Here is a 20,804-nt window from a genome sequence, read left to right on the forward strand (position 1 = left end):
CTTTACTGTAAAAATCTGTACTTTGTTTTTGTTATAGTTTTTTTTTCTTCTCTTTTTTTAATCGTGCTTTATTTGCACTCTTGCACATTTTTTCCCTTATTTTAACTTAGTTTTCTCCAGCAAACTCAATCGTCTTAACTTATTTTGAAAGATTTTCATGGTATCTGAGCCATAATTTTATTTCTGTAATGTTATAAAAATTGCCACTGTGGATAAAAGGGGCAGAAGGAAGAAAGCTGCCTTCCTCTGTTTTTAGGGAACACTGATTAAAAAGTTTTTTTTTTTTAGATTCCTGGGAAAAGGCTATGGCTCTAGTAATTACTATTTCCGACGATTATCTTTGACTTGAACGCAACAACAGAATCCCGTCTACTTTGCCCCGCCCACTTGAGGCCGTGGGATCGATTTTGTCTGGACATTGACAGCTGTCAATCACACGCATAGCACATGGCAAAAAATAAATAAATAACACTGGTGGGCTCTAGGGGCAGCTCGTATATGAAAATACCTAGTCACGCATGACTGACGCAGAATAATTCGTCCAGCCAGGCTCACAAACGTTAACTTGCGCTTCGGAAGAACAGCGTGGGTGTGACTGCCGGTTGTCGTGCGAGCAGCAACCAGTTTCAGCATCAGGAGAAGACGAAGAAGAAGCGTCACCGCCCGCTTCAGCTCACACAGGAGGAAGACGCTCTGCTGTCATGGCTTCCCTTGGTAACTCGGGGGCCACGGCCAGTCCTGCCGTGAACCTGGCGCCCAAGACCAAGACGAAAAAGAAGCATTTTGTTCAGCAGAAGGTGAAGGTGTTTCGCGCGAGCGACCCCGTCCTGAGCGTGTTCATGTGGGGCGTCAATCACTCGGTAAGTCGGCGGAAGCTAACGTTGAAGTATGCTAATGTTTAGCTCGCTGTTAGCATGTCTGCTCCAAAGGGGCATTTATTCGCCTATTTAATTCGTTTTTAATCAATAAACAATATTTAATTGACATTTAAAACAGTCTACAACACTTGCCGTAAACTTTCGCTAACTGCAACGAAGAAATGTGAAATTATTAGTAAAATAATTCGCTAGCTAAACAATCCTTCGTTCTGTCTTATGTTTTGACAAGAAGAATTCAAATGACAAAAATTGTTTTATTGTAGTTTTTCCTCTCCTCTACATTTCTCAGATTTTTGTTATACTACCCTTTCTGTTCTGATTTTCTTAACATTTGCACAATTTATAAAGTGCATATTATTAACATTAAAAAATATATCAGTAAAAATGATCTAGAGGTACTTAAGTTAGATCTAAGTAAATATTTTAACCTGCATATCGTTAACCTTCGCATTTTTGGCAGAACAGACCATCTAGTTTTTTTTTTCTTTTTCTTTTTCTTTCAATACTAGACTTTATCCTGCCAGTTTTTGTGTCAAGCTTACATTTCTTAATTGCAAACATATTTAGAAGATGAGTCCAGAAATCCACACGTTTGTGTTGGACACGTACGCCAAACTACAGTAAAAGGTTGTCTTAAGCTGAGCTCTTCAAAAACAACACAAGACATCTGATATCTGCAGGGATGTTTACTCACCTTCATTTACTCAAGGCATTTGTTTTTACCTCACATAAAAAAAACCTTAAGATGTTGTGTTACTTTAAATCACAAACACAAATAAAGAGATGGCTCATTGTGTGTTTATAGATGCATAGATGCATGGTCACAACCTAGGCTGTAGAGAAATTGCCTAAATAATAGTTCTGAAAAGATGATGATGTTGATGATGATTATTATTATTATTATTGCGCCTACTGCTGCTAGTTCATCCTTCTGCCATTGGCACAGTTTCATACCCCTTTGAGGTTGCATTCGATGCATTGCACGCCATGCTAAGACACTTTGTTTTTTTTACCTATTATGTAAATACAATGGCATCTGTAGATGAACCAGTTTGCTGGCTCTCATCCAACCACTTTAGACATTTGGTATATTGAAACACATTTAGATTGTTAGTTTCTCTTCGCAAGTGTTTGCATTGTTAAAACCTGCCATATCCATTACAGAATTGTGATTATATCGCTCAGCATTGTACGATATAATTTTCCCTCTTGCATACATTCTGTCAGAGGTATCCAGTGTTTATCTGAGTGTTAGTTGTGTTGATCAACTGTCTTTTCTTCGGTTGTGTCTGAATTCCTTCACTATTGTTCACTACATAGTGTGTTAACCATTTTATAGAGCTGTCTGAATCCACAACTCCAAAATCTCGCTTGATTTTGCTAGAAATTTCCCAGAAGTCTCTGGGAAAACCATGGATGCTTACTTGAATGGCGTATATAGACTTCAAACCTTAAAAAGCCTCAGTCTAAACCCCGTAGACTTCTGATGAGAAATAAACAGCTGTTAGGCAGTCACTGTGTTTGTCAGAATAACCATTTTTGCTTTTATTAACAAGTTCTTGCTCATGCCAATTATATTTCATGATATTTTTGCTGTAGTGAAAGTTAATCAAGTTGTAAACTGACCAACCAGATGCCTCTATAAAAGTAGGTGACCTCGCGTTGAACGTTCAAAGCGTTTGACAGATTTTCCTGAGCCTGCTTTCAGTGGGAGGGTTGTGGCCTTCTAACATGCTCACTCCTTGTTGGAGAGAGCAGTTGCCATAGAAATGTAGCCTGACCAATCACGGCTTACTGAGGACGCCTGTTTCCAACATGGCGACGGTGAATTGACTTCACTTGGTTGGAACCGGAAGCAAGGCATTTTCTGTGGGGGACATGGCACGCAATTTTTCCAGTTGTGAATTATACAGTCAAGGATTTTAATATATTTTTTATAAACCTTTAAAGTTTTCAGGGACACCCTGGACAGGCCGCCAGTCGGTCCCAGGAGCACAATCACTCACACATGCACACTCACGTACACGCCTATGGACAATTAGAGTAACCAGTGAACCTATGAAGCATGTTTTTGGACAGTGGAGAAAACCCACGCATGCACGGGGAGAACATGCAAACTCCACACAGAAAGGTCCCCCATTGATGTTCTGTTTCAGCCGGGACTTGAACCGGGGGCCTCCTTGCTGTGAGGCAAGAGCGCTCACCAATTAGCGAGCATGGTGTCTGAATGCTTTTAAAATTCAGGGCGTTGGATATTAGTTAAAATATATTTCTTTAGAAGTTCGGGATTATGGAGGAAATTTGGACACAGTCTTTTTTTGATCTTAAAGGGTTTAACATCACTAAATTTCAGTTTTAACCTCTCCATTTTCCAACAAACACGAAATGGATTTCTTTGAGTGGTTTAGACATTTGAGACATGCTTCTCTCTGTAGTTTTCTTAGAAATGTTCCCTTTTACTGAACGTGTGCTTTCATTGCAGATCAATGATCTCAGCCAGGTGCCTGTCCCTGTCATGCTGCTGCCCGATGACTTCAAAGCAAACACTAAGATCAAAGTCAACAACCATCTTTTCAACAAGTACAGACACCACATTTTGGATGTGTAAAATGTTCACAAAGTCAAATTTTGCTTTAATAGAACAACATTTTCCATCATTTCTTTGGCAGAGAAAACCTCCCTGGACATTTCAAGTTCAAGGAATATTGTCCTCAGGTCTTTCGAAATTTAAGGGAACGGTTTGGCATTGAGGATCTTGATTACCAGGTGTGTATTTTTGGGTTTGAAGACCCTCTTTGCTCATCTTTTAAGCTATATCGAAAGCATTTCCAGCAGTCCTTTCATTATCATTGTGCAGTTTTTAGCTAAAATACAAAAAATGGTGGCGTTTTCTGGAACATAGTTTCTGCAGAGCAGCAGGCGTTTATTAGAAATTCACTTCTGAGTTGTGGGCGCTCCTGCCCATCATCCCTTTGTTAACACTCTCTCCCAGTGGCTTACAGCCGCTTTCAACCCTAAGCTGACATTAGCGGTGCCACGAATGGGAGCTACCCAGACGTACGGTTTTGAACCAAATGCCACGCAGGTCAGACGAGGAAAGCAAAGGCGTAGGTGTAGTCGTCTACAAGTGGATGCATCAGAATGGAGCGGAGCAGGGAACTTGTGGCCCACCCAGCATATTTTCTACCTCCAGAAATGCACTCTTTTTCAAACAGCATTTTTGTCTGAACCTGCCTCCCAATTCACAACAATTTGAATAAATAATCAGAAACGCAGTTTTGAGCTTAGTTTTCTTTTATAAATGTCCTCCGTCTTCAGAGAAAGGCCACAAGAACATGTTAAAAATCATGTTATGACTCTTGTGTTTCTTTTAGAACTGAATGTGTGCCTCTTGTCTCCAGGTGTCAATGACCCGCAGCTCACCTACAAGATGCTCTGATGATCAGGGAGAAGGTCTGCTTCTCAACTCCTACGACCGCACGCTGGTTATCAAGCAGATCTCTAGTGAGGATGTAGCAGACATGCACAACATCCTGTCCGAGTATCACCAGGTATTGACGTTCAAAGCTGCTGTCTGCCTACAGACCAAAAATGTCTGTGGATCCGCTTCTGCTAATAGTTTCCAGAGGGAAGTAGTAGAAGCCTGTTTGAAAAGTAACCAAGTGTTGTTCAGAAACTTCATTTTCCTACCAGAACGTGACGTTGTAACAATTAACGTATGTGCGGTAAACGGCATTTGCATGATTTAGAATGAAGAATGCCCGCCTTTCTCCGCTATTCTTGTTTTTTGCCACACGGTTTAATTCACCCAGCTTCTCATCTGCATGACTTCCCCATCCAGGCAGATGAGAATCAGGTGTTTTGTTGCTGTGACGTTGGGTTTAGCCTTTGTGGCATGAAAAGACTCAGAACTGCCCGGTTAGAAGAACGTGGTTCTGTGAATGTACAACAGAGTGCAGACGTGTTAAAACATCTTCTCTAAATGGGTAACAGTGATGCTACAAAGGTCACGTCTGATGTGAGGACAGCAGAATGGCTTAATTATTAATCTGTAGCATTTTTGTTGTTGTTTTATGTTTATTTATGTTCCTGCTAATGCAAACGTTGCTGTTGTACCCTCTGGTTGTTGAGGTTTCTCTAGCTTTTTCATGGAATGGTTTACTAATGAGTCAGATTCATTCATAAAACAAACTTTAGTGACAAATCCATTTTTGGGCCACGTCTGTGCAAGTGGTTCAAACAGGAACCATTGAAAAAATGTCGTCCGACAGTTGCTGTCACGAGAAATCTGATCCACCAGGAAGTAGAAAAACCCAAGCATTCTAGACGGTTTCCTCTTCTTCCCGATCACGTACTTTCAAAATCGGATGTTGTGTCTGATCCGGGATCGGATATTAATTTCATCTTCATTATTACGATTAGTGCTGTGTATTTCTTGGGTAATATTACAGATAAATACTCTACGAGACGTCTGCATGTCATGAACGGATCCCGACATTTCATTGCTGTGAAGTGCAGCAGAATACGGCGCTAGTTTGAGCAGGAGGCGCATAAAAACAATTCAATAAAGTTAGCAAGATATTCACAGATTTGGACTTCCGGGCTCAATAACTCTTTTAATAAATATTTAAACTGACAGTTGGTGTCTTTATTGGTTTGTCTTAATGCAAACAACAACCTTTGTAGACATTTTAGAAGGAAAAAATCAGATGAAAATAAATGTTTTTAATAAGAATGGTTCCCTCTGCGCTTCCTACAGAGAGGCGGCTGCCAAGGTGGCGTTTACAAAAGTGCAAGCTCTTGAATGAAAGTGATTTAAAAATCAGTTATGCCCCAAAAACAACCAAAACGAATAAATTGTTTCATTGATATAAGCTAGTCATGAATACTCATCATCCCATAATCCTGAACAACAATTTTAAAAGAAAGTCATTGTAATTTATAAGACTTTTTTAAAGGAGATATGAATTACATGTGATCAAAAATGTTTAATAGTTCTGCAGATACTAAAGCTACAGTTGCCAAACTTTCTCACATGACTAAGTATGTAATACTTAACTACTTTTAATAGTTGCGCAATTTATGCATGATTTGATTTGATTTGATCGATTTCAAGCATTGTACTCAAAGCAATAAAGAATGTACACAGATTCATTAAACTCATTACAGAAATGATGAAATGCATAGATTGGAGAGAAAAAACAGAAAATAAAACAAACAAAAAAGTCACTTAAATCACATTTGCTTAATAATTCTAGTGATCATTAACTAAACACCAGTAGAGCTTGATTTATTGCTTGAAAAGGAGCAGGAAGAAGCGAGTTCATATAATCCCACCCCCTACTAAGTTCAATCATTTCATAGTTTTTGTAATCCGGTTCTGGTCCGATAGAATCTCTTTAAGTAACAAAATCCAGTGCCTAGTGATGATTGATTATCTTCAGAAAACATTCATTCATGATTCCAGTAACGGTCACTGTTATGTAATAACCTTTAATTATCACTAGAACTCATTATCACATTAAACCAGTGATTATTGCGACTCATTGCAGACCAAGTATAGAAAATCAACGGCTTATTGATTGTTCAAGTTACAGGAAGGGCTCTGTTTAAGTGTTGCATGATAAAAGGAGGTTAATAAAATAAAATCAGGGTCCAACTTGGATCTGTTTATTAAAGTCTTTCATTTTTAAATGTGTTACAAAAATATCGGATCTGGATTCTGTGTTGGTATATACTGGAAAACAAAAGGCTCACAATTGGATTAGGGCCAAAAAAAAAATGGATCGGGACATCCCTAGTTTCTGTCAAATCTGACTGTAAACGTTAATTCATTTAAAGGGGATTTACTCTGTAAATAAATAACAGCTTTAATGGTCATGAAGTGAAAAGGAGGACAGCTTTGCGTCCCTCATCAGGATCCCTCTTTGGGTTCAGAGCGAGTTTGCTCCCTGCAGGGCTCTTTTTGTCGTCCAGTGTCTGAGCGGAGATGCCAGAGCAGACAGACGCTCTCTTCTGCAGCTTTTGCTGAGCTACAGATGTTGCTGCATGTTCATGTCAGCAGCAGAGTTTGCTCTACAGAAGAGAGGAGTTCCTGTCCTTTCACATGTACTTTCTTTTCAGCCTTGTGTGTCTGAGTCATCCATCAGAAAGTAGGCAAAAACATGCCACTGAGCAAACTCTGGGCTGTTGGGAGGTTTCAGTGGAATGTGAACCTGCGCTCGTGCTGCAAATGCAAATCTGGGGGTGAGATTATTTAAGCTCTATTTTTAGTGCTTTTTAAAATTCATTGGGCGCTGAATGAAGCTGTTGTTAATCAGAGCTAGTGCGTGTCTGGCTGTTCCAGATGGGCGTGCAGCTGCCCCTCGTTTCCTCAGCTCTGCTACAGATATTTTTGTTCCTGTTCTCCCAGCCAGGACTGCCGAACAGCTGTCCATTGTCTCTGCTAAGGGCGTAAACAATAAAACTGTTGATGGAAGCACGCAGGCTTTGAATGGACATAGATCTGAGAGGGGGCCATACATTTGACTAAAACTCCAGGGTCTGGTTAGTGATGCAGCCCCAGTTCCTGCTCATCAGAGGGCGTTGTTTGAATGTTTTAACCCTTAAATGTCGTCTGTCCCCCTCCTCTGCTGAAAATGATGTGACTTCGTCTTTTTCACTCTGGTGATCCGCTGAACCATGTCTTTGCTGACTCATACGTCTGTTTTCTTTGCTGCTGCTGCACTGAACACACATTTGGACTCTTGCAGACATGGAATTTGACTTTTACAAGCTGACAAAGTGTGTCAAATGGGTCTGTTTCTCTGAATGAAAACGTCAACACAGCCAGACGAGTGAAGGAGCAGAAACCCTCAGTATTGTTAAACAAACCCAGCCTTCAAGTAGATCTTTACTAAGAATGCTCATATCTATTCATCTAATTTATAAATTAGTTTTCCTTGGTTTGATTCTTGCCTCTTTGAACAAAAATTGCATTTAAGTGGGTTTTAATGTAAAATTGTATCCATTTTATGATGAGTTCCACTTAGTTTAGTTTTGCATTTGTCAATAAATGAAAGTGATTTTTCAAAATGTTTTTAATGAAAACATAAAGCATTATTTAAGGGAAGTGTTAACATGAGTCAAATTTGAATGGGTTTGGTGTTTTGGCTCTATTTGTCAGAACCTCAAAGCAGAATATTTGTTATTTTTGAAAATATTTTAATCTTTTCTCATCTAAATTCTTATCTAAAATGTTTCCTTTTTTCCATGAAAGTCTGATGTTCACCGACTTGGCCCCCCATGTCTAATAGGGATCTTCCTGCCATCGTCACACAGAGCCATGCTTTATGTACGTTCACTCTGTTCTGATGTTTATGGTGGTTTCCTGTCTGCAGCACATAGTCAAGTGTCATGGCAACACCCTGCTGCCACAGTTCTTGGGCATGTACCGCGTGAGCGTGGACAGCGAGGAAACCTACCTAATCGTCATGAGGAACATGTTCAGCCACAGACTGGTTGTGCACAGGAAGTACGACCTGAAGGTGAGGAAGTGAATCAGCCCTCTAATCGCACACCTCCAGGTCTTTTCCAGGCTACAGTGAGGAGTTCAATCCAATATGTATTTTTTCCTCCAGGGCTCCCTGGTGGACCGTGAAGCCAGTGACAAAGAACGGGTAAACCAAGCAGCTCACCATCAAATGTTAAGATTCCTCTCCTCTGTATCCCGTCAGCAGAGCTAAGAGAGTTTTTCTCTTTAAGGAAAAAGAGCTCCCTACATTTAAGGACAAGGACTTCAGAAACAACATGCAGAAGGTGTATGTAACCGAGGAGGAGAAAGAAAAGTTCATGGAGAAGCTCAACAGGGATGTGGAGGTGAGGCTGTCTTAAGGACGTCAGCCACATGGGGGCAGCATCAGTCCACCACTGTTGATGCACCTGAAGAGCAAAGGAGGAAGAATTTTCACAGACCTGAGGCCGAGATGAAAACGAAACTGCGATAATCTGGAATTTTATTTTTAGAGGATTCTTTTAATGTTATTTTCTCTGTAGACATTTTCTAAAATGGCATGTTAAAAATGAGTTGGTCGTTGTTAATTATAGGTCATGTTTCCTTTGTTTGTCTGAAAGCATAATGGAGAAGCAGAAAGATGTTTAAATCTCTGGTGTTTTATTCATTTTTTGTCTTAAAATCTGCCACTCAGTTTTTGGTGAAACTGAAGATCATGGACTACAGTTTGCTGCTTGGTATCCATGACGTCGGCCGCGCCGAACAGGAGGAGGAGGTTGAGGAGACGCCTCAGGAGGACGAGCCTGACGCTGAGAACGGCCTGGCTCCCGGTCCCGTTGTGGGCTCCTTCGGCACGTCTCCTGAAGGAATCGCCGGTTACATGTCCACCTACAAGCCCCTGGGGGCCGGAGAGTTTGACCCCTATGTGGACGTATACGCCATGAACAGCTGTTCAGGTAAACGTAATAACAGACACTAAGGAAGCAGTGTTTAGGTGTTCAGACACAAATGGAAGCAGTAGTTATCTGGTCTCACTTTCTGCTTTTTTGGGACCAAACAAGTCATCAGTTTTGGAGCCAAGTCATTGTTGGTCAGCTTTTCTGGATGCTCAGAGAAGGGGGAGTATTAACCAAGTGCTGCTGTTGATGTTAAAGTCCCCCGCTGAGGAAAATTATGTCTTGAGTTTTAGACATGGGCTTGTGGCAATTTTCAAATTCAATAAAAAATCATTTCTTTTTTGGATTTCTAAGTATTTCTCCTTTTAAATCGCTGTCAAACTGTCGCAAAGATGCTCGGTTTGCAGTAACGGCCCAGTAGCGCATACGCATTGCCCAAACTCTCTGATCTGCCCCGTCCAGTGTGCACAAGGTGCAGAAGAGAGGATGTGTTCCCCGCACACATTTAAAGTGTGTCCAAGGCTGGATTTTGTTGTTGGCTGTGCATATTTAAAATGAAACTTAAAAGTCCCAAATGTGTTCTCTGCATTTGTGTTTTCTCCCTGACTGAGTTTAATGGCGAGCTGTCCCACACTAACCAGAGAGGGTAAAAATAAAAACAAGAATAAAATCTGGGGACCTTTTCTATTACTGGCTCGGTGAAAACAATAAAAATATAAGAAAGTTCAGCGAGCCAATCAGGCTCCTGCAGCGGGTGTCTGTCTACCCGCCAGCTCACCCCCCAGGAGCCGACACAGTGATCAGGATGGCTCCAGTGTCCGCTGATGAGCAGATTGGTTCAGACGGGTATCAAACTGCGCCGCCCGTAGTGCGGTGTTCCACTTTGGTGTTGAAGTAGAAGACACGTCATTGCAGAAACACTTCACGTGATTCCTATCAGCACCTGAACTTCTACAACAGAAAAATCAACTTTTGGATCAAAACAAACCAGATCAACATCAAGCAGACAGGAAGCATCTCACCCGTCTTGTATCCAAGCATGCTGTGTTGACAAGATAAAGCTGCAGACCCTTGAACTCTATTTTCATGGAACGGCAGAGAAGCCAAGCTTCTGCTCTTATTTTTTCTGCTCATGATGTCAACTGATTCACAAATATTTAACCGTCTGGTGTAAAGTTTTTAAAGTCCCACGCCAATCGTCTTTGATCTATTTTCAAAGCATTCCTATTGGTCTTTTAATGATGATTATACAGGTTTTGGCAAAATCATAAAAACTGTGCCACTTTCTAGGACTTAGTTTCTGCAGAGCGGCAGAAGTTCATTAGAAATTCTTGACATGGAGTAAACCATCTCCCCCACTTCCCGTCATCCATAACTAAGAGCTCTTTGTGTACACTCTCTCCTGCTAGCTAGCCTACAGCCCCTCACACTCAACCCAACATTAGCGCTGCAACAAAACGAGGATTCATATCAGAGCAATCCAGCCGTACAGCTTTGATCCAGATTCCAGCTCAGACCAGGAAAACAAAGACAAACACGGATCTATTTGTCTGCAGGTGGATGATCAGAATGGAGCAGAGCAGGGAGCTCAAGACTCTCCCAGTTTGTTTTTCTGTCACAAATATGACCTTCTTCAAACAGCGTTTTTTTCCGTCTGCCCCTTACAATGATTTGAATTTAAAAAAAATACTTAAATACAATTTTAAGCCTAATTGTCTTTAAATGTCCTCCATCAGAAAAATGCCACAAGAACCTGTTAAAACACCCCAAACCGCCTTTTCATCGGAGTGAGTCTTAGATTTAGCAGGCTTCATCCTAATCAAACGTTTCCAGTAGTGTGCAGAAACAACATTTTGATTTGTGAAAGATCTTGTAAGGTTTTTGTTTTTTTGTCCACTCAAGTTCAGGAGTTAGGGTTCAAACAATTACTGCAACGGTATTTAAATGAAAAAAAGTTTGTGTCTTGCTGTTTTGGTGATGAGAAGTGTTGTCCTGCTTTGACTTCAGGCGCTCCTCAGAGGGAGGTGTACTTCATGGGCCTTATAGACGTCCTCACGCAGTACGACACCAAGAAGAAAGCTGCTCACGCCGCCAAAACTGTCAAACACGGGGTGAGTGACCCCCGAGATGTGCCTGGATCAGCCCCCACTGTTGGATCTGCTCTCATCCTCCTCTGTCCCTTCTGTCTACCGCAGGCCGGTGCTGAGATCTCCACGGTCCACCCGGAGCAGTACGCCAAACGCTTTCGCGACTTCATCTCAAACATTTTCGCGTAACACTCCAGCGCGATCCTGCAGAGGCTGTGGGCCGACACGAGATCGCGGACTCTCCCTGTGGTCTGAGGCAGCCCAAGCTGTAGCAATCTAATTTAATACTTCTGATGCATATTTATTATTACGATGTATTTGTAGGTGTTGAGCACTCTCAGAGGAGCAGTTCGGGAGTGACTGGAAACAAACTGCTGCTGATCAGTGTTGAAAGGCTTCGCATTAGCAGAGCTGGTGTTTGATGGTGGAGGTTTAGCTCTGTCCACAAAAGACCAGACCATCCTGTCGACAAACCTGAACTGAAGCTGGCAAAACGTGTGCACAGATCTGCCTAACGCTGGCTGTACCGCAAAGATTAGGCCGGATATGCTGCATCCAGAAACTGCCTTACTCTAGTCTCCGTCTGTAAAGTCATTATAAAGGCAAATAAGGTTATTTTTGTAACTTTTTTCAACAATGAAGCCAACAAATGTAGCCGAAGAGGAAACACTCCTGCAACAAAATGTAAAAAAGTAGGGCAAAAGGTTTAGCTTTCACATCTAAACACTAGGAGGTCTTTTCAGAATAAAAGCCCTCAAGCTTTTTTTTTGTTTTTGTGAGTTTTTGTTTTGACCTTCAGGAAGTAAGTGGACAGAGCTAGACTAAACCTGGTGCAGGGAGCGCTGAAGAGCTTTACCACATTTTTCCTTAAAGCTACAGCTCACCTCTAGAGATGGTAGGGATAGGTAGGTATTTTCTAGATTTGGTGTACACTAGACATTTATCTGTAGCGGCAGGCCATCTGCATCTGTAAGAGTGCCAAACAGGTAAGATGGAAGCTTTACCAGAGCAGAATTTGCACTTTGGATGCAGTTAATTAGGCTTTGTGACTCCAAAAACAGTTTGTACGGTCGAAATAGTTTTCTAGTCTTTGCATATTTTTTTGAAGAACACTCTTGACCATTGAACTGATTTAAAACTGAAACATGTATCCTTTGAACATGTCTTCCAGCCCAGAATCATTCTACCTGTACAAGCGAGTGGGGGGGGGGGCATTTGCATCCGCGTTACTGAAGGAAGGAAGCAAATGACAGGGCGAGTTCTGTCCTCTCGATAATCATGATGGCTCCCAAAAATGGGAAGAATGAGCCCATCTATCAAGGCTTTATGGTGTGTGTGTGGTGGTTCAGTGTTAAAGTGGCAAATGTCTGTTATAGGATTATGGATGAGGTGAGATGAAGGGTTCAGGTTCAGCCTCATGTGGTTTGAAGCTACAGTTTCCATGCTAAACCGTTTTGATGGCATCACTGCATTGGAGCAGCTTGACCAGTGAGGTCCTCCATTATTCCTTATAACATGAGGGGGGATGCGGCTTTGACTCCGTAGGATCTGCTCGGTGACGGCACATGCTTTTTATTTTTTTAGAATTTTCTTCAAATATCTATTTTTTTGGACCAAAAACATATTTTATTAAGATTTCTCTGGAAACTCTTGACTTGTTTCTGCTGAAATGAGTCCACGGGGTAATGACACTGCCACAGAGTAAAATACGGCCAACGGGGGGGGCTTCTCTGAACTTTTTAATCGCCTATTTTCAAACCTCGATTTATCTGCTTTCAGTGTGACACTGTTGTCTTTAAGAATACCTCAGCTCTCCTGTGAACACTGTCATTTCACTCAGATCCTCCTGCTGCCTGAAGGATAGTGACTTTTCCTGATCTTTTCTGGGTTACAATTTTTTTTTCTTGTGTGGAAAAAATATAAATAAAAACTTTCCTGAATAATTTCTCTTCTGCCTGCTTTATCATTCGTGAAGCAAGTCACAACTTTGTGCGTCAGCATTTATTTTACTTTTAGCTGCTGGTTTGGCAATAACCCTTGTGCTATCCTAGGCACTTTAACATTGGGAGTTGGGTCATCTAGACCCCACTAGACAGTGCTCTGAACCTTTTTTCTTCAATGATTTGTGATCTTCACTGGTGTCCATGGATTACATGAAATCTTTCCACCTTTATCCACCTTTGTCATGGTAGGGAGAACACGTCAATGTAAGGGTGGAGTCATCTAAGATAGCACAAGGGTTAAACGTATGAGTTAGGGAAACATTGGGGCCATATGGGTAATGTGTAAATGTGTTCATGCAAAAGCACTGTATTTTTAAACTCCATATTACCTGCTCTGCTGCATAACAGCCCTGTAAAAAAAAAGCACATGATTGTTTTCCCCTTTATAGTCTAAGGAAACTGAAATGAAAGGTTATTTTATCAGTAAACCACTAGATGGCACTAAATGGGGGTTGGATTGAGTTGGACTGAGAGTACTTACAGCAGGGCTGGAGATCAAATCAAATAAAACTTTACCTCCCAAGCTCTTTTCATTCAACAGTAGCACAAAGTTCTGTACAGAACTAAACCAATGAAAAAAGGAATTCTAGAACATACAGAATGCTCCTGACCCCCCCACACACCCAACATCATGAGACATGGAATGATACATGAATGAATAAAACTCAAATTAGAAATAGAAGGCAAAGGGTAAACCCACCAAGGTTGATAGTGATGTAAGGAAATTATATTTTGAGGGACTGGCCATGCCCTTGACCAACCTGGTTGTGATCACCAAGGACGTCACCATGAGATTCCCCCCAGATCAAAGTGAGCAGCCAGACCGAGGAGATCCCACTGCAAAGACCTGATCCTACGCGAAGCGTTGGTCACTGTGTGCAGGGTCCACCTGAGGAAAATGCTGGAGTTAAAACAGAATCTAAAAAGAGTCAAATACATACAAGTAAAAGGAGAGATGCACCCACCAGCCATTTATTAGGCACACCTGTACCACTGCTCGTTAATGCAAATTTTTGATCAGCCAATCACATGACAGCAGCATGTAGACATGGTTAAGGTGATCTGCTGCAGTTCAAGGTGAGCATCAGAACGGGGATAAAGGGGATTGAAGTGACTTTAAACGTGGTTGTTAGTGCCAGAAAGGGTGGTCTGAGGATTTCAGAAACGGCTCATCTACTGGGATTTTCACCCACGACCAGAGAGAATGGTCTGAAAAAGAGAAAATATCCAGTGAGCAGCAGTTTGGTGGTGGAAATGCCATGTTGATGAATGGTCCAGAATGGTTCCAGCTGTTAGAAAGGCAACAGCAAGTCAAAGAACCACTGGTTCCAATCGAGGTCTGCAGAAGAGCATTTCTGAACGCAGAAAATGTCCAACCTTGAGGCAGATGGCCTACAGCAGCAGAAGACCACGCCGGGTGTCACTGCTGTCAGCTAAGAACAGAAAACTGAGACTACAATTCACACAGACTCACCAAAACTGGACAATAGAAGATGGAAAAATGTTTTCTGGTCTGATGAGTCTCCATTTCTGCTGCAACATGCGGATGCTTGGGTTAGAATTTGGCGTCAACCATATAAAAGCATGGATCCAACCTGCCTTGTATCAACAGTTTAGGCTGGTGGTGGTGGTGTCATGGTGTGGGGGATATTGTCTTGGTGCATTTTGTACCAATTGAGCATGGTTCCAACGCCACAGCCCACCTGAGGATTGTTGCTGTCCATGTCCATCCCTTTTTGACCACAGTGTACCATCTTCTGATGGCTACTTCCAGCAGGATAAGACACCATGTCATAAAGCTGGAATCATCTCAGACTGGTTTCTTTAACATGACAATGAGCTCACTGGACTCAAATGTTCCCCACAGTCACCAGATCTAAACCCAATAGAGAACATTTGGGATGTGGTGGAACAAGAGATTGGCATCATGGATGTTCAGCTGACAAATCTGCAGCAACTGTGTGATGCTATCATGTCAACATGGACCAAACTCTTCATTTACCATATTGAATCTATAACACCAAGGATTAAGGCAGTTCTGAAGACAAAAGGGGGTCCAGCCCGTTACTAGGTGGACCTTATTAAAATCACACTTGAATGACTGGGTCATTTTTGATCCATGTATGTCATTTTGTTGTAGCAACATAAAAAACATTTTTGTCCATAAAGTATTAAAGGAAAAATGGAAATAATTGTCTGTGTTAATACAAGTAATATATGTGAAGAATACTTGGAATATTCAACAATAAGAAATATGTTTATAAAAGATAGAACAACAAAAAATCGCAGCCATCATGAACTAACATAGAAAACAAATACGGGTCATTTTTGACCCATGTTATGAATATGAGGATCTTCACTTCCTGTTTCATCATGACTCTTCCAAAAATAAGATTGATGAGAACATAGACCAAACTGCAAAGGATGGTTCCCTCATCTGGATACATCCCTTTGGGATGAGTCAGAGTGAGAAGTGCAAGCCAGGCTTTCCTGTCCAAAATTGTGTCCGATCCCACTAATGTGGTGTTGGAAGAACAGTCTAGAGGTTTTATGAGCTCATTCAATAAGTTTGTGGATGAAATATCCCTACAGTTTACATACCTGTGAAGGTGGACATCTTAAAAGTTTAGATAAACTCTAAAGTTTTGCTATTTTTTTTCAATTAAGGGTGTATTCAGACTGGAAAAATTCCTTTGTTTCTCATCAATCCACTTAATTTGTTGGATTGAGTCCCAAACCTTGCATTTGGTCTTTATCCAGAGTGTCATCAAGTGGCCCATTCTGTCATGGACCAAAGTTTGCAGAATGCTTACTACCAAGTACCCCCTCATCCTGAAAGCAGGGACCTTACTTCATTAGGACACATTTAAATGTGTCCACAAACTCAATGTCTGAACCCTGGATGTTTACCGGTAAGTGTGGTGGTGAGCACCTCCTGAAGTCCAGGACCAGCTTCTTTGTCTTGCTGGTGTTTAGCAGCAGGTGGTTGTTTTCACAGCAGCCAGCAAAGTCAGAGATGACCCCCCTGTACTCCTGCTCGTCCCTCCCTGACACGCAGCCTACAATGGCACTGTCATCTGAGAACTTCTGCAGGTGACAGTGGTTGATGCATGTGATTATGGTATTGGTGCAGTTCTTACTCAGTTACATGTAGTAATGTTGCGTTGGCTTCACGCTCTCTTAGTGAGTGTGAAAGGAAGTATTCTATTAGAGTATAAACCAGGTTGTGAGAACATTGTTGCGGACTCTTTATCTGATTTACTTGTCTCTTCTCCTCCATCACATGAGTTAGGGGAGGACATGGTAGCACTGGTGACTAATGTGGACTTTGCTGCTGTCACCAAAGACCAGCTGATCCAGCCCTGCCAGTACTGTACTGTGTTGCAACAGGTTCGTGTTTATCGTCATGATGGCTGGCCATGTAATGCAGATGGCCTTGATCCAGCTCTTTTACCTTACTACTGCATCTAAGACTGAAATAGACGGTAACCTGATCCGATGAATTCGCCATCGGTTATCATCTTAAAAACATTGCAAATCTGAGTCCAATTGAGTCTCGTTCTGAGATGGAGATGCTAATCCACGCTTTTATATCATCTCGTCTTGATTGCTGCAACTCCATCTTCGCATGTTTAAGGAAAAAATCTCTAGAACGGCTCCAAGTTGTCCGGAATGCTACTGCAAGGCTATTAACTAATTCATCTAAGTTTTCACACGTCACCCCGTTGTTAATCCAGCTGCACTGGCTCCCCATCTGCTACCGAGTGCATTTTGAAATCCTGGTTTTAACATACACAGCTCTTTATCCCTTGTGCTATCCTATGGGGTCAAGATAACCGTTGACGTGTTCTCCCTACCATGACAAAGGTGGATAAAGGTGGAAAGATTTCATGTAATCCATGGAAACCAGTGAAGATCACAAATCATTGAAGAAAAAAGCTTCAGAGCACTAGTGGGTCTAGATGACCCAAGTCCCAATGTAGCAAGGATAGCACAAGGATACAACCAAGCACCGATCTATATCAAATACCTTTTGCAGCCGTACACTCCCAGCAGGTCCCTTAGATCATGAGACCAGAGTCTGCTGGTTGTTAAGAGAACCCGGTTAAAAACTAAAGATGACAGAGTCTTTGCACCATCACTCTGGAACGCCTTTCTTCTCAGCCTCAGATCTGCAGACTCAGTGTTTTCTTGTAACCCTTGTGCTATCCTAGGCACTTTAACATTGAGAATTGGGTCATCTAGACCCCACAAGACAGTGCTCTGAACCTTTTTTCTTCAATGATTTGTGATCCTCACTGGTGTCCATGGATTACATGAAATCTTTCCACCTTTATCCACCTTTGTCATGGTAGGGAGAACACGTCAATGCAAGGGCGGGGTCATCTAAGATAGCACAAGGGTTAAAAAGCAGCCATAAATAAACCCTAAAACATATGAGCTCAGCTTCTAGCTGTAACTCTGAAAGCACTTATCTTTATTGTTTATGAATTGTCCACATATGAAGCTCTGGTCTTTTATGATACATGTGTGATGATTAAAAATAATTGATAAGTGTTTCTTGTATTTGTCATTCGTCGATGTGCGCAGATGGTTTTGGCCGACAGGTCTTTACATGAATTCAGTTTTGAGTTGTTCATATATTTGTTCGGTTGATAATTATGCAGTTTACACAAATTTCAACTAGTTTATAAAGGTTATTCCTGAAAACACAAGACAGTATTAACAAAGGAAACAGACGCCAAGAGTCAGGTACAATTTCTTGCGAGGAGAGCTGGAAACACACAACCTTTTTGCTCCACACCGCTCTTCCTAAGGGTATCTGTTCCAACCTCGCACTTTTATTTAGGTCTCCCTAGTTACATGGTGAGTGAATTATCTACAGTATAGGTCACAAGGTAGTTGTCAATAATTTTATGCTGTAATTACAGGAAGTTCTGTCTTTCATGGTCAAATCATCTCACATTACAGACACTTCTTTCCTTACTCCTGAAGTGATCACTTTTCTGAAATGACACACAAACAACTTTAATTGTATAAGAAAAACAACATAAAAACAGAAGTTTGAATGATAAAGAAATTATATACATTTGACAATGCAATTATTGCGTAAATCTTTAGCATTTGTGGGTGACTTTTGGGAGAAGCATACACAAGCTGGTGGCTTTCCACGACCGTTCCATGTATGTATAACTGACTTTTCACGCATGTACCACCGATGTATAACTTTTATTTCATGTATATGGCGCCCAATCAAGTTAAAATTATGTATTTGACACACAAACTTTGGGCCAGATTTGGCTTTTACGTTGATTTACGTGTTCTTTGCGTGGTTTATTCACATTTCTTTTGTGGTTTTAATGTGGTTCATTTGTGATACATCTGGGAAAATTTCATACAACCCCAACTTTCTCACTTTTATATTCACCTATGACCAATTTCATTTGTACAATTTGCGCAAAAAGGACGTAGCGACCATGTGACACAACCCACTCCCATGAAAAATTGTGTTTTTGGTGTTCTATCATGTTCCTGTGGCTTTTTTCTGATAATGGAGGACTTATATAAAGTAATTTAAGATTAAAACTGCCTTTCGGAGTACAACTTTTATTCAAATCATTGTGAATCAGGAGCAGAAAAAAAAATTACGTTTAAAAAAGATTTTATTTGTTACCTAGAAAATATAATGGCTCTTTGCTGTGCTCCGCAATGGGACGGGTGTGGAGTTACACCACATCAACTCCTACAAGTCACAGGTGAAGTTAAAAGGAACTACTGTTGCTCTGCAGAAACTATGTACGTCCTAAAAGAATGACACGGTTTCTTTGATTTTGTCTAAAAACTATCTAATCCTAATTAAAGGCCACTGGGGACACTTTACAATAGATCAAAAAAGGAACCATGGTGGTAATAATTTTAAAGGGGGAAACTCCTTACAAAGTGAATTGATCACACAACTTCTTTCTGGGTTTGTTATTTCATTTTGTCAAAGGAATTAGCCTGAAGTACAATAACTGACAGCAGGGTCTGGGACCCAAAGTCCCTCTTTCTGAAAGAAACGTTTCTGCTGACTGCTTCCTTTCTGTTTCATTGACGGAAACAGAATTTGCTGACAGATTCCTCCCTGTTTTACCAGAAAACCAAACGAACTCTGACAGGATGAGCGGTGGGGAAAAGGGTCAGTCATCTGTAACCGGCTGATATTCTGTGCAGGCAGGTTTTAGGAGTCCATCTAATGTTCAGGTTTGAATCCCAGCCAAGACAAATCTCTCCCCTTCGCTCTGACCTCGGTTTTTGCCTTTGCTGACCCACATGTTCATGGCGCATCTGAGCTCTGTCATCAGGAACCTCCGCATTCTGCTCATCAGCATCAGTGGAGGTCCAAGTGGTCCCCCTCAGGTTCACCTGAAGGAGCACATTACCTGCTCCGCCTCCATGCTCACTCTCAATCTGCCTCATCGTGGACTGTTGATCCAATGCGATGCTGAGGATGTGTGCCTGTCTAGGTGAAAGAGCCCCCTTCCTCAGCCATGTTGATGAACTGCAGCCTGCAAACCTCCTGTTGTACTTAGCCTGTGGCAGTAGAGAGGGGGGCAGCATCCTGTCATTGTTTTCCACTGTGTTGGGACTGTTATTACTGCCTCTGCTCCATTCCTGTTATCTAAAAATCACACAAGGTTGTTGAGAAAAACTGTTGGTCATCACAGAGCAACTTTAAATCAAACAAATGTTCCTCAGCCAATGAAATAAAGTCACAACAAAGATGCACTTCAAGAAGTCAAGCTATGCTAACAGCTATGTTAACATAATTCCATTGAAATAATCAGCCAAGTTATCTGAATAGGTAAGGAATTTCGGACATTTAAGTAACAGAGATGATTAGTCTCTGCCAGTTTATCCTAATGTCAGACTATGCAATGATCTTTGAGACAGGCCTCAGTGAGCATCTATAATATTTAGATTAAAGAGACAACAATTAGACTGACTGAACTAGTAGGATCTTTTAGACCAGGGGACTGCAACCTGAGACCCCATTCTTTGACTTTAAAGAAAAATGATGAAATGATGTTTTTTTAGTTTTGGTTCATTTGTTTTAGTTAATTAAGTTGTGCCATTTATGTTGAGATTAGTTATGATGTCAGACATCTAAGTAAAACGATAGTAAAAGGTTTAGTCTACTGTCCGAGTGTTTTTTTGTTATTAGAATGACCTTAAAGAACATTCATATCTTCTGCTGCTCAACAGTGTCTAGTTGTTGTTCAGAGGCAAAGTTTTCAATTTCAACATGTAGACAATTTTTAAAAATTGGATTCTGCATCAATTTTGGGATGTTTACATTTGACAACAAAAGGAAAAAAGGATGACAGTCCCCCAAAGTCATAGTAACATAAAATGTCGTGCTTGACTTGAATTTAAAGAAAAATGTATCATTTTGACTTTATGTTTTT

At 41.2% G+C, this 20,804-nt stretch overlaps 1 protein-coding gene across 1 annotated transcript; it reads left to right on the forward strand.

Moving 5' to 3' along the window:
* Positions 1-380: 380 nt before the first annotated feature.
* pip4k2ca (phosphatidylinositol-5-phosphate 4-kinase, type II, gamma a) lies at positions 381-13,296 on the forward strand. Its single transcript, XM_004071020.5, has 10 exons — positions 381-860; positions 3,361-3,458; positions 3,548-3,644; positions 4,280-4,429; positions 8,258-8,404; positions 8,498-8,536; positions 8,622-8,735; positions 9,065-9,326; positions 11,274-11,377; positions 11,462-13,296. The coding sequence occupies exons 1-10, from the start codon at positions 702-704 to the stop codon at positions 11,540-11,542; spliced, it is 1,251 nt and encodes a 416-aa protein (XP_004071068.1). The 5' UTR covers positions 381-701; the 3' UTR covers positions 11,543-13,296.
* The last annotated feature ends 7,508 nt before the right edge of the window (positions 13,297-20,804 follow it).

The sequence above is a fragment of the Oryzias latipes genome, chromosome 7 (genome assembly GCF_053564925.1).
Source record: "Oryzias latipes strain Hd-rR chromosome 7, Olatipes_Hd-rR_3.1".
Taxonomy (NCBI): Eukaryota; Metazoa; Chordata; class Actinopteri; order Beloniformes; family Adrianichthyidae; genus Oryzias; species Oryzias latipes.